Source organism: Pempheris klunzingeri, chromosome 9 (genome assembly GCF_042242105.1).
Source record: "Pempheris klunzingeri isolate RE-2024b chromosome 9, fPemKlu1.hap1, whole genome shotgun sequence".
Classification (NCBI taxonomy): Eukaryota; Metazoa; Chordata; class Actinopteri; order Acropomatiformes; family Pempheridae; genus Pempheris; species Pempheris klunzingeri.
This window is the reverse complement of record NC_092020.1, coordinates 2,878,099-2,890,229: the sequence shown is the minus strand read 5'-3', so window position 1 is coordinate 2,890,229 and position 12,131 is coordinate 2,878,099. Positions and strand designations below refer to the sequence as shown.

The following is a 12,131-nucleotide window of genomic DNA, read 5'->3' as shown; positions in this document are numbered from 1 at the left end:
ACCTCTAATTAACCAGATGATGGTCTGCTGAGCAGAAAATGAAGGAGACGATTAATCACTCAGAGCACCTCCAGGCCTACTAAAAAAGGGGGACGTAAATGAAAAGAGCTGTTGGGTCTTTTTCGCTTCTGCTCCTCAAGCCCAGTAACGGGACATGTCCAAACTATTCTGGTTCACAAGCAGGAGCAAATAAAGACTTCTGTGAGGGTTATATTGGCAATATCTATCTGCCTGACAGACCTAATGGAGAAAGCACAGCTCGTGCGTGTACAGTACACACTGTGGCCCACAGTCGATCCATGACAGGGCGAATACATAGAGAAATGATGGCACTACGGGTTTCTTTGTGCTATCTTTTAATAAGATGGAGGGAATTTACTGCCTCTGTTGAGATATAGCCTCTCCTCTTTTACTTGTTTATGTCATGCTTCCTCTGCGGGTGAGTTACTGTGGCGGTTTGGGGCGATGACGTAATTGTGGAAAGGTCCTGGGTGCAGTCAGACTTGTAATTCTGTGAGGAATTTCTCATCTGGTCAAGGCTGGCCAGGTCTGTCTTTATAAATAAAGATGTTAGTCTTCAAAAGAGGAAAAACAGAAGAAGAGGAAAGGAGAGATTTACAAACGCTCTTGGTTACTCAACACTGTCGGAACACCCTGATATTCATTTCTAATCCCCCCATAACACGGTCACAGGTCACATTTCTGTGCTGTTTACAGTATGAGGTTCTGCAAATATGAACGGGCTAATGCTGAGCATGAAATAATTCGAGCCTTGATCCAGGAAAATATTATCCCAACCAGAAGAATCCAGAATTTGTCTTCCAGACGGTGATTTTGGGGAACATTCAAGGCCTGATCGTGAATCAGTTATAAGGTTTCTGCATATATCTTCACTGCCATAAGCAATTCAGTCATTGCTAAATAATCTTTGTTGATCTAAATTAAATCATAGCCATGACTATACAGGTTTAGCATAGCAAGTGTTCATCTTTTTTTTTTTTTAATAAAACATGATAGTCCCAGCAGGAAAACAACCTCCCAGCATGCAACAGGTACAGTGCACTGCCATGAACAGCTGTGGGAGTTTTTGAAGTGGGAGTCTGGGCTGCTTCATTGGTACAGACTCACCCCATGTCTGCTTTCTAACCTCATCTTCAGGGGTGATTAATGGCTCTTGCACAGGCCACTCTCCTGAGCTGTTTATGTCTTCAGAAGATAAAAGAAAATCATGGCTTTATTAGCCAGACGGAGTGGGTCTGTTTACACAGCAGACAGGCCTCATTGGACAGCTGCACCAGGCCTGCAGCACACAGATCTGATCTCCTTCCTCAGACGTAATAAACTATCCCATGTGTGTGCTGGACTAATATGTTAAGTACAAAACGGTACACAAATTCCGAAACTGTTTACTCCTAATGTTGGCAAATAGACATTTTACCCTCATGACTGCTGTCCTGAAACAACAAAAAACATGCAGCTTTGCTTGGATTATTATTAACATGTTTGTGCCTTGCACCTTCTGAGCCAAACACGACTATACTGTTTCAGCTTGCAGGGAAATTCAAGATCATACTAAAGGAACACATGTCCTTGTATTTGTATCACTCTTTCACAAAGCTCTCCACCTTGCAAATGCTGTCTGTGAACTGTTTGCCTGCAGCGCCATCATGTGGTGAGGGTAGTGACACTACAAGGCACAGAGGAGTTTGGCAGTCATTGCATCATTCAGTCACAGCTTATGACAAAATCATCAGCCATCATCAAAAAAAAAAAAAAAAAAAGGTCAAGAGTTCTGTTACAGTATCACATTATTTTATTAGCCGGTACAGAGGATTAACTGTTTGTTGTAAGGCTCTGTTTTACTAACACACGTGAGACCAAACATGACAGCAGCTTACGATGTACACTGACAGAGGAGTCAGTGACTTCTACTAACCAAAAGGACACATTTTGAAATCTGGAAAAAATTATAGTGTTTCAGTACATTAAAATGACAAACACTTTGTACTTCATGTAACTTGCAGAGCATCTTATACATCCTCTCCATAGCGCCAACAAAGGCTTCTGTTCAGACAATAGTAAAACTATGGGCAGGTGTCGCCTTAAACCAAGAACCTTTGGGCTAAGAAAACAGTGCAGGATCAGTAACTGTGATGACATTGTCTAACGTGTGCAATATTCACTATAGCTGAAGCATGCGAGTTAATACGACACTTTTGTCTGCAGGAAAGGATGTTGAGGAGGATACATGAGCTAAAAGCGCAGAGAGGTGTGTGTGCTGCACAGTTGGATTGTTCAGATTGTTCTCAGTTATGATTTCTGATTCTGCTCATTGACTCATTTATTCACTACCGTTTCTATAATGTCAGTGTTGTTGCATTAATGTAGAACCAGTTGTTCTCATCTTTGAGCGTACACCGCTGTTTTCTACAAGAAGAATAGTCCAAATAAAATAAATCCAAAGCTGAAACATTTAATCAGATACTTAGGTTATAGGTGCTTTGCCACTTGAGAAAATAAAAATACTGTGTACAACTGTGATAAATCCTTTTTTTTTTTACATTCCAGCAACAGCAAATAAAACAAAAATGAACACTTTTACATAAGTAATTGTATGTTATATATAGGGTTCTGCTTCCTGTAGGTAAACTCACACTAAAACGGCTTTTCACTGATAGATGGTAGTGTTTAAGCTGAAGAGGATGATGTGGTGAAATACAGTACATCATCATGAATAAACAAACAAAAAGAAAAATCATATAGTGAAGATAACCTTGGCTTATCAATTAGTCTACAGTCATATAGTGGTTTCACATAGTTTTATAAACTGGGCTGTCATGCAATCACTGTATGTTTATGTATGTTCTGCAATGTATCTGATGCAACACAAAAAAAACTGAATGACAAGTAGATGTGAAATAGTTCATACATCAATAAGAAGAATCAGAAATCATTTGTAGATTAAATTAACCCCACAGTTTAAAGACGTTAGTTGAAAGAAGAGTAGGACTAGGTAGTCATGTTCAGGGAGCCAGTGGTCCCAGCCTCAGCTCGACATGGTGCGTGAGCCAAATGGCCTCTGCGGTGGCGTCGGCTCCCTCCTCGCTCGGCCTGATGGGAGCTGCGAGGTTGCGGAAGTCGTGTCGGATCTTAAATGAAACTACAACATCCGCATCCTCTTCTTTCTGGGGGATCACTTTGATGAAGAAACCAATCTTGTTTGATTTCCTGAAGGCAACAACGCTGTGGAACAGACAGAGGGATCAGGTTATGAGTTTCCTCGCACTATTACTTGTCAGTGTGTGAACGTGTGTGTGTGTTAACTTACTCTGGGTCATCCTGGAAGTCCTGAGGTTCAGCCAGCTCATCATACTCAGCAGCAGCATCCTTTCCTGCCAACACCAGTTCCTTACTGGGTACGATAACCTTAGTAAATAAAGTAAATTAAAATAAATCAAGTTCCAACGTTCAATGACTTTCAGACTATTGGATGAGTCAACCTAGATTTTAAACGTTTCTGTTTCAAAGCATGTTTATGTCAATTCATACGTTTTGAGGAAAAAAGAAAATAAAAAAAAAAAATCGCCCTTCAGACAAAAACGCGTTTCTCTTGTTGTCGCTTCTCTTTGATGTTCGACATTCGCTGTGCGTCTTGATGCATGTGCAGTTTGACACAAGAAGGCTGTTTTCACATTCACCTGCTGAAGGACAAAAGCTCCTCTGTGCTTAAGACGTGTGCACACAAGCACAATTTTGTGACATGACCACGTATTTGGAAAGCTAATCGGGCTCCAGTATGAAACTTAATGAGGAAGATGGAAGCCTAGGGTGCACATATAGACTTTTGAGTCCAGCAGTTAAACTTTTTAAGCGAATACTGTTTGCATATCCACAGAGAAGAAAGAAGTGGATTTAATAATTTTAACACAATAATTTAATCTCTTGTGGATAAAAAAAAACAATCAGAAACAAACTTATTTCATTATTAGTTATTATTAACTACAAGCAATGTCTCTCTAACAGCTTTGGACCCTTTATGTGACCACTATCATTTCAGCTCTTTGAGGCGGCTCTGCTCCTTCCAGACTTCATGTTATCATGTCCCAAAATCCGATTTGGACACAACTGATTTATGTTTGCACTCCTCAGAAAACAAGTCAGTCATATCTGTGTCATCATACGCGAGTGGGAAAAATGGATACATGTAAAATGAATACAGCGTACCCTTGAAGTCATCAGCAAGCTTACACAGCGTCACATAAAAACACATAAAATACAAGCCATCCTTGGGAAGAGCTGGTTGATGAAATCAACCAAGCATGGCTAGCTGTGGTTCACACTGCCCTCCAGGTGTTTGAATATCAGATCAAGCAGAATGACAGGACTGCACACTCTGTTTGACCGTGATGTGAATGGAAATGGGTCATGAAGATGCTGTTTTAGCCAGGAGCTCTTCCGTACTTGGTAAGGCCCATGACTTCATCTCTAAAGAGGACAAGACGACCGGCCTGTAGTCACAGGGAGCATGGCAGCGGCTGCTGGCGAGCTCAGCGTGCCATTTATCACAGGAACGCGGCACTCTTAGCAGTGCGTGTGACAGCTGACAGATGGAAGTAGAAATGGGACACAACTGCTTTGCATATGAGATGATGACAAGGCTACCTATTCCACACGGAGCAGGCAGCGTGATGGAGCTGACCACCCAGCGCTCCCTGAAGCCGGCTAGCAAGATCACAGGAATACTGCTTGATATAAAATATTCAACAACAGGCAGGTGGTAAACAACTGCCACAATCTGTGACTGTGCCCATTTCCTCTGTTCTGTATTTAAGCAATGATGCCATTATAGCTGTTGAAGCTCCTTTTTCTGATGTTTGCCCACCATGTGGGGCAGAAGTACTTGCAAACATATTATTGCTTCATTCAACAATCCAGCAGATAATGTGAAAGAAAATGATCATCCCACTGAAATGTTCCTGACCGCCTGACAAATATAGTTCACTGGCCTTTAAAAATCAGTCTTTGCGTTCAGTTTTTAGCTGTTAGACTACAGAGTCAAGTAATAATTCTCTACATGTTTGGCACAGAGACTCTTTTCAGCACCATTACTGTTTAAATCATATTCACATCATATTGTCAATGTTTGGAGTAGCAGAGAGTAATGACTACTGCTCACTACTTTCTGCGACGTGTTTATTCCAACAGATAAAAGTGAAAGAATAATTAAATACCTATAATTACATAATTAAATACCTTGGCAGTGCTGTTGATGTCGTCAGGATCTTCCTCCTCACAAGAGACCAGTGTGACGTGCGTGATGTTCTCCACTGGGTTGGTCAGGGTCAGCAGCACTTGGCTCTCCTAAATGGAGAAAGCATTGGGCAAAGGACACAAGTTTTACCCAAATGGCCTTTCAAAGCTGCATGAGTTCACTTGTTTGGTAATGCAGTGCTGCTCTGACCCTCTTTTGATCACTAACATGTCTTTAGGACAAGGGATTCTTGTTGAGGACTAGGTTTAACCAACAACAATAAATACTTGGTATTAACAGCATGTTACAGATTCAACAGATTGAGGTTAGTTATGAGAAGAGTGGATATATGCAACCTGCCAGAACCAGTGCACACACTGACCTTCATGTACCGGAGATTTGGAATGGACATAATTCTCACTTCAGGGATATAACTCCTGCGGGAGGAATAGGCAGAAGGCCAGTCAGTACACTGTAACACACTGACATCATTCAACCACATTCATTAAAAGCTTAGAGCTGATTTTTGGTGGTACAAGTTAGAAATCATTCCATAACACAAACCGTGAAATCCTTAAAACATCAGCAGGCTATTTGTACAGGATGGATTAACCCCCACCCCGAAAAACTGGATTTATTTTTCAGAAATTTTTTGGTTATTTATTTCAAAATAACAAAATCCATTTAGGGTTAAGCTACTTTTGCATAAATAATATCCTGAACATGTGCTTACAGTTGTACTTGGCTAAACTGAACTTCAGGGCTGTAATCTCATTACACGACATCAAGCTTCAGGCTGGTTTGTATTTTTCATGAATTAGCAAAAAGATAAACATCATCACAAAAGCACATGTTAGGGGACAGAACTGATGACCTATACTCACACAGCCACCAGCTGAATTTTAAACTTGATTGAAGTGGGATTAAACTCTGGTTTGCTCAGGTTGTGCTCACATTTCTGGAAGAGGAAATTAAGAAAACAAATGTTATCTTTATGCGATTTACATAAAAACAACAGCCTTTGATTGGCGAAGGAGAATAAAACTGACCCTGCAGCGCAGTGACCGCTTCATCAGGAGGTGTTTGTGTCTGGGGTGGAGCTGAGACGCCCCTGCAGGCTGGAAGTCAGGCTGCAGGAGCCGCTGGCGCAGCGTGGTCACTGGGAGGACACAACAAAACTGAGATTCAACTCTTCCTAAATTAGACAGACAAAGCAAAGTCATCAGTATCGTTTTTCTTACCCTCCGGTAAGCTGATGGGCCTGGTATAGCAATCGTCGGGCAGGGGTTCCACTTCATCGAGGGCCTGGGCAGGTTCGATACTGATCTCCTTCTGGTCCTCACCCTCTTTAAGGCTGGTGAAGTTACACAAACACTGCTATCAACAGTCAGTTGTCTTTGGTCAACATTATAGTCAAGTTGTATGGTCATGGTCAGTTGGGAAAAGAGACTTAAGATCTCAGTAGTGGTGCCTTCAAGGACAATTTGACATTGAAGATTTTAGACTTGGCTACTGAAGGGCCTTCTAAGACCTTCTAAAATATGATGCATCCAAATTCAGAATTATTTTAATGGTATTCATGGAATTCATGGCACTCAATACGTCACTACAGTGTCTTTTGTCAGCAAATTATTAATTTTCAAATGCCAAGCAGTGTCCTTGAATGCATCCCGGTGGTGAAAGTTAAAAATGTTCTTCGCTCACATCTATATGAGTATAAAGTGATGATGTAATTGAGAGAAATGAGGGTGACAAACTGTTCGCTGTGATGAATTATATGTGTCTCAAACCAAGATTCAAGGCTGTGCAAATTGATTGCAAAATCATGGCACACTGAAATTAATGAAACAAAACCTGCCGGAAGGTAAGAAATCAATTTATCCAAGTCACCAATAATATGTGGTTTGACAAAGTTTTACTAGGTAAAAAAAAAAGTCCCACGTCAGGAGTCAAAAGCAGCAGTAATTCTGACAAAAGACGACTCACGAAAGACCAGCCAGGCTTGATATGGGAGCTCCAGGCCTCTGCCTCTGCAGTCTGGTTCCAAGGCCATATTTTTCCTGAGTGGATTTAACAGGGGAAAAAAAACAAGATACGTTTTTTTTTTTCCTACTGAAAATCACAGAGGACACAAGACAATGAATTAAATCAACAACCATTTTTCTACATGGCTACTTTTAGCACAAAGTTTTGACAACTATGACAACTTTAAAAACTGGAAAGAAATGATTTTTGACATTTAAATAAACAATAAGTGAGCCAAAAACAATTTCATTTATCTTATGGAGAGAGACACTAGAGGAGCCTTCCTGCCGAGGGCAGTAGGAGAGAATCAACTCTGACAGACTGACAGTTCAGCACTTAACTAGTACAAACATATTTTTGTCTGGATACACCGACAAATAAAGTCTTCTATTTCTTCTCTCCCTATGACCGACATAAAGGCTCCCATTGTGTGAATCTCCGTCTCATTTACCCAAGGAGACATTCATGTGATCTGTGAGGTCACTCAGTAACAGATTAGACAGGAACAGAGATAAAGACAGCACTACTGTAAAGATGGGACTACCCAAGTTGTGAAAAATACAACTCACCACCACATGAATAGTGTGTTGCTGGGGGGTAAAAACCAAAATATCAGAGTGCATAAGCAAAGAAAAAAAACAGAGAGAACAAAGAACCAGGTGAAACCAAAGCGATTTAGCAAACATTAGTGGCATTTGGTGACATGCAACAGCAACAGAAATGCATCAGTGATGGAAAACAACTGCAGGACATCACAGCTTAAGTGTTTAAAAATGGTTCCAATAGACAGTAGGAAAGATCGGTTTGCATTACTGGATGTTAATTACAATTAAAGCAGGATGCAGGAGGTGTAAACAATATGCTAACAAGCTCAATAAGCATGAAGGCCACGTCCACACCAGGGCGACTACATGTGAAAATGTACATGCTCTGTTTTGACCATTCCGTTGTTTTGGACATTTTTGAAAGCAACCTGAAAAGGTTTATGTCTTTTCCACATGTAAACAGAATTTTCAAATGTATCCGCCCAACCATAGACATGGACTCAAGCCAATCATTACAGCCGCCAATTATTTCCTCCTGCTTTGGTTTAAGGTGTGCATGTCGTATAATGTCCTCAATGGCAGGTCGTAATATTAGTACGATTTAGTTGGAACCTCTTTATCAAATCTCTTTAATATATTTATAACTGTTGGGAAGTTTTTTTCCCCCCAACAGTACCTGAACATTTTGTGACAAATTGCAGTGAGACAACAGCTGTTTGACATTTGAAAAGGTTTAAGAAGAAGACATTTTTGAACAGGCAGAGAGGGAGTTAAGTACCGAGAACGCCAGAGGCATGCACTGTCGTCTCCTGGCCAGCTTCTTCCTGTCTCTCTCCTGCTTCTCTCTGTGGGCCAGCTGCTGGTAATACTCGATCAGCTTGTTGATCTGCAGGGAACAATTTCATCCAGAGACTGGTCATCAACCCAGGGCCCCCTCCCCACCCACATTCCAGTACAAGACAGTATATCACTTTTATTTTTAAGAATATAAGGGACTTTAGAGTGTCACAATAACCCAGAAAGAAATAAAAAGGTAAAACTGTAACGTCTTCCCTCAAAACAATTACTTAACATACTTTTCATTAACGAAGTGTAAAGAAATGTTAGAATAATGATCAATGAAAGAAATAAATAGAAAATATTTGGTACAGTAATTGAAGACGTAAAAATAAAAGCTGCATCAAAACTAATAGAAATTAGTTGCAACACCCACTTAAATTATGAAAGAATGAAAAAAGGAGGCATTTATGAGATTACTTTTTGTCCCATTGACACTGCAAAACAAAAATAAATTTGTGGTTAAAGATGTATTAATGTGAATCCAAAAGTTCTGAGTCGAAAGGTTTTGACAGGTTGGCAACATCCACTGCACTCTGTCCTCTCCGTGAGATGGAGAGCTCCCTCCCTAAGATCGAACTGTCCAATGAAAGCATGGCCTACATCTTTGTCCTACATCCCGTCTGTGAGATTAAGCTCAACAGTAAGCAAAACTTTTGGATTCAGAAACTTTTGGATTTGCATTCATACATTTATAATCAACTTTATTGTAGTCGCAAGAACATTTTTTGATTGCAGTTTTGAAGGTTTTGCTCTCAGACCTGTCCTGTTTAACTGTATAATAAAGACACAAAATGAATCTCATACATTTATGTTTTGTTGCTTACGGCGCATTTGTGGCCTCAGCAACTAAGCAACTACTTAAGTTTGCTTTTGCCTTGGGGGGGGGATGTGTGTGGATATTACTTATTCACAAATACATCTATTCAAAAAGAAGTTACGTGTGATCAGGAAACATGTGAGCAACTCGAGAGAATTTAAATGTCCCGAGGGGGAAACTTACCCGTTGAGTATGAGGGTTCTCTGGCTCCTGCCATCCACCACTGGCTGCAGTGAACAAAATCCAAACCATGTGACTTAGACAGCCATAAGAAACGAATACAACAGATAGCAGCTTCCTTCATGAGCTGAATCAATGAGCAACTATAGACGTACAGCTGGAGTTTTGGAAACATTCATATGTGACCATGTTAATGTGCCATTAAACCAGCACCCACCAACTGATTTGTCAGCCATTCCCACATCCCTGGAGGTCCAACGACAGAAGCCACAGGCCAGGTAGTAGGCCTTCTTCATGGCCGTCTTGGTGGGGTCATCGGGCAGAGGAGCTGGGATGTTGGTGGCCCGGGTGGACAGTGTGTGCATGCAGCATGGGCAGTCAAAACAATTGGCACACCTACAGTGGAGCACAGACAATCATGAATGAGTGAAACAACAAATAGGCTCTGTAGCTTTCTTTATGCTACTGCATGTCAGTCTCACCTGTTCTTCTTGAGCTTAGCCTCTGCAGAAGGCATGTTCTCCAGACAGCTTGGACAATAGTGGGAGTCCACCTGATCACCGCGGACAGGAGCACAAGAGAGGAATCAATTCAGCTGAATTTATTTTAGTCTGGTTTGTTTTGAGAACTGCTGCATTAACGATGGTGATTATCATTAAGCGTAGTTAGCATTTGTTTGGGCAGTGTGATATTCTGGGGAAGAGGGGAACTGAATGTCTTTTACAGGTGGTAAGATTTATGTTTCAGCGTGTTTAAGAGGTAAAAATAATGACCAGTGATGTGAGGTTGCAATAACATTGACATTAGATGAGAGACCTACATCTGTCTGGGTGTGGTGTCCAGGACTGTGAACCACATTAACAAACTGGATTTAGACAATGGGAAGGTTAGCTAGGGAGGCCTACCGCTGTAACAAACAATTTTACTTGTCGGACATGCCGCTAACATCACTTATAGATGGGCTAACCCAATATTTAACAAGCTTAAAGAATAGCAAACGCTAGCTAGCTTGTTCGTCCATTTGTGCTGTGCTAGGCGTAACGCTAACTCCAACGGAAGTTCTACGTCGCTGACAGCCAATGAGATGGAGGGACTGTCGGAAGGAACGTTGATTGACAAGCAGCTCAGCCATTCAATGAGCGAAGTTACTGGACTAACCCCGCCTACCTGTCAAAGCTACTAGCTAGTAAGCCGGCTAACAACAAAGTAGCTAAATAACGCTAACAGCTAGCTTGGACAAAACCCAGCGTCCACAAAACGTCCACGTACCTCGTGAGACACACATTCCAGAGATCGTAGTTCACTACAGTAGCGACAGAAATACAGCTGAGATAAAGAGGCTCTGATCCTTTTCTCTCCACGGACCAGATAGACGACTCTGTCTGGCTGCAGAAGGGACGCCATCTCCTCACCAGCGCAGCCGAGTCGGAGAGCGGACTGAGCGCACTGCTCCTGTCGATGTCACCGGCGGTCGTCTGGCCTCAGAGGAGAAACATGGTGTGCTCCATGTCGGCCTCTTGTGGTGCAGCCAGGCACTGACAGCTGTGAGGCTGCACCCCCACCACAAAACCAGGGGGAGTGTTTTTGCACTTCCACTTTCAGACAACTTTTCTGTTTTTAAACATTTTAGACCTTTAAGACCTTTATTTGTTACATACACAGTTATACACAGTATAATGTGCAGTGAAATGTTTTGAGTGCCTTTTCCAGACTGAAACAATAATACAATAAAAATAATAATAATATAAAATAACATACAAGGTGAAATAATAAGAGCAGAAACACAAGATAAATAAATATATATATAAAGATAGAGATAAATAAATAAATCAAAGTCTGAAACCTGTACAGAATATGGATGCATAATCTATGGTATTGTATGTTATTCTATGGTATGGTACGGTAATCTATGGTAATCTATAGTATTCGACATAAAAAATGAAAATCAAGACAGAGAAAACCATAAAATTTGTTATATATCTAAATAAAGTTTAGAAAGAAATTGCATTTAAAAGACTTTTAAAAAAAAAACACACAGTAGTTACAGATAAAAGGAGGTTATGTAACTAACGTCTTAGAAATCCACAGTAATCAGTCATGTTTTAAGGACTGATTTAGACCAGCTGACAGTTTTAGCAAACGTCAGGTGTCCAGGAAGCTTGTTCCACAGGTGGGGAGCACAGAAAATAAAAGCTGCTTCACCTTGCTTGGTTTTGATCCTGGGAACACTGAGTGGACCTGCATCAGATGACCTGACAGGTCTGAATTCCTCATAGCGTACGAGTAAATCAGAAATAACACATTTTTGACTTCATTTAATGTTTTTTATGCATAGTGTCCTCTAGTCGCCTATTTTTCTCTGAAGATGAATATTAATATGGTTCTATTGTGGCAAAAAGCTTTAGGAAGTACATAAAAAGCCTCTGCATATCCAGCATGGACAAAACACTGAGGTTTCAGCACAGTTTTCTGC

The 12,131-nt window shown here is 40.9% G+C and overlaps 1 protein-coding gene across 1 annotated transcript; it reads right to left on the bottom strand.

Annotated features, from left to right (window-relative positions):
* Window positions 1–1,808: 1,808 nt before the first annotated feature.
* On the bottom strand, window positions 1,809–11,105 carry dctn4 (dynactin 4). The gene is made up of 13 exons (XM_070837257.1): window positions 10,928–11,105; window positions 10,141–10,211; window positions 9,876–10,054; window positions 9,662–9,705; window positions 8,600–8,707; window positions 7,238–7,311; window positions 6,493–6,605; window positions 6,301–6,410; window positions 6,136–6,209; window positions 5,634–5,688; window positions 5,254–5,361; window positions 3,329–3,426; window positions 1,809–3,243 (listed from the first exon to the last, which is right to left on the bottom strand). Exons 1-13 carry the CDS (start codon window positions 11,060–11,062, stop codon window positions 3,024–3,026), a joined length of 1,389 nt encoding a protein of 462 aa, XP_070693358.1. The 5' UTR covers window positions 11,063–11,105; the 3' UTR covers window positions 1,809–3,023.
* Window positions 11,106–12,131: the final 1,026 nt, after the last annotated feature.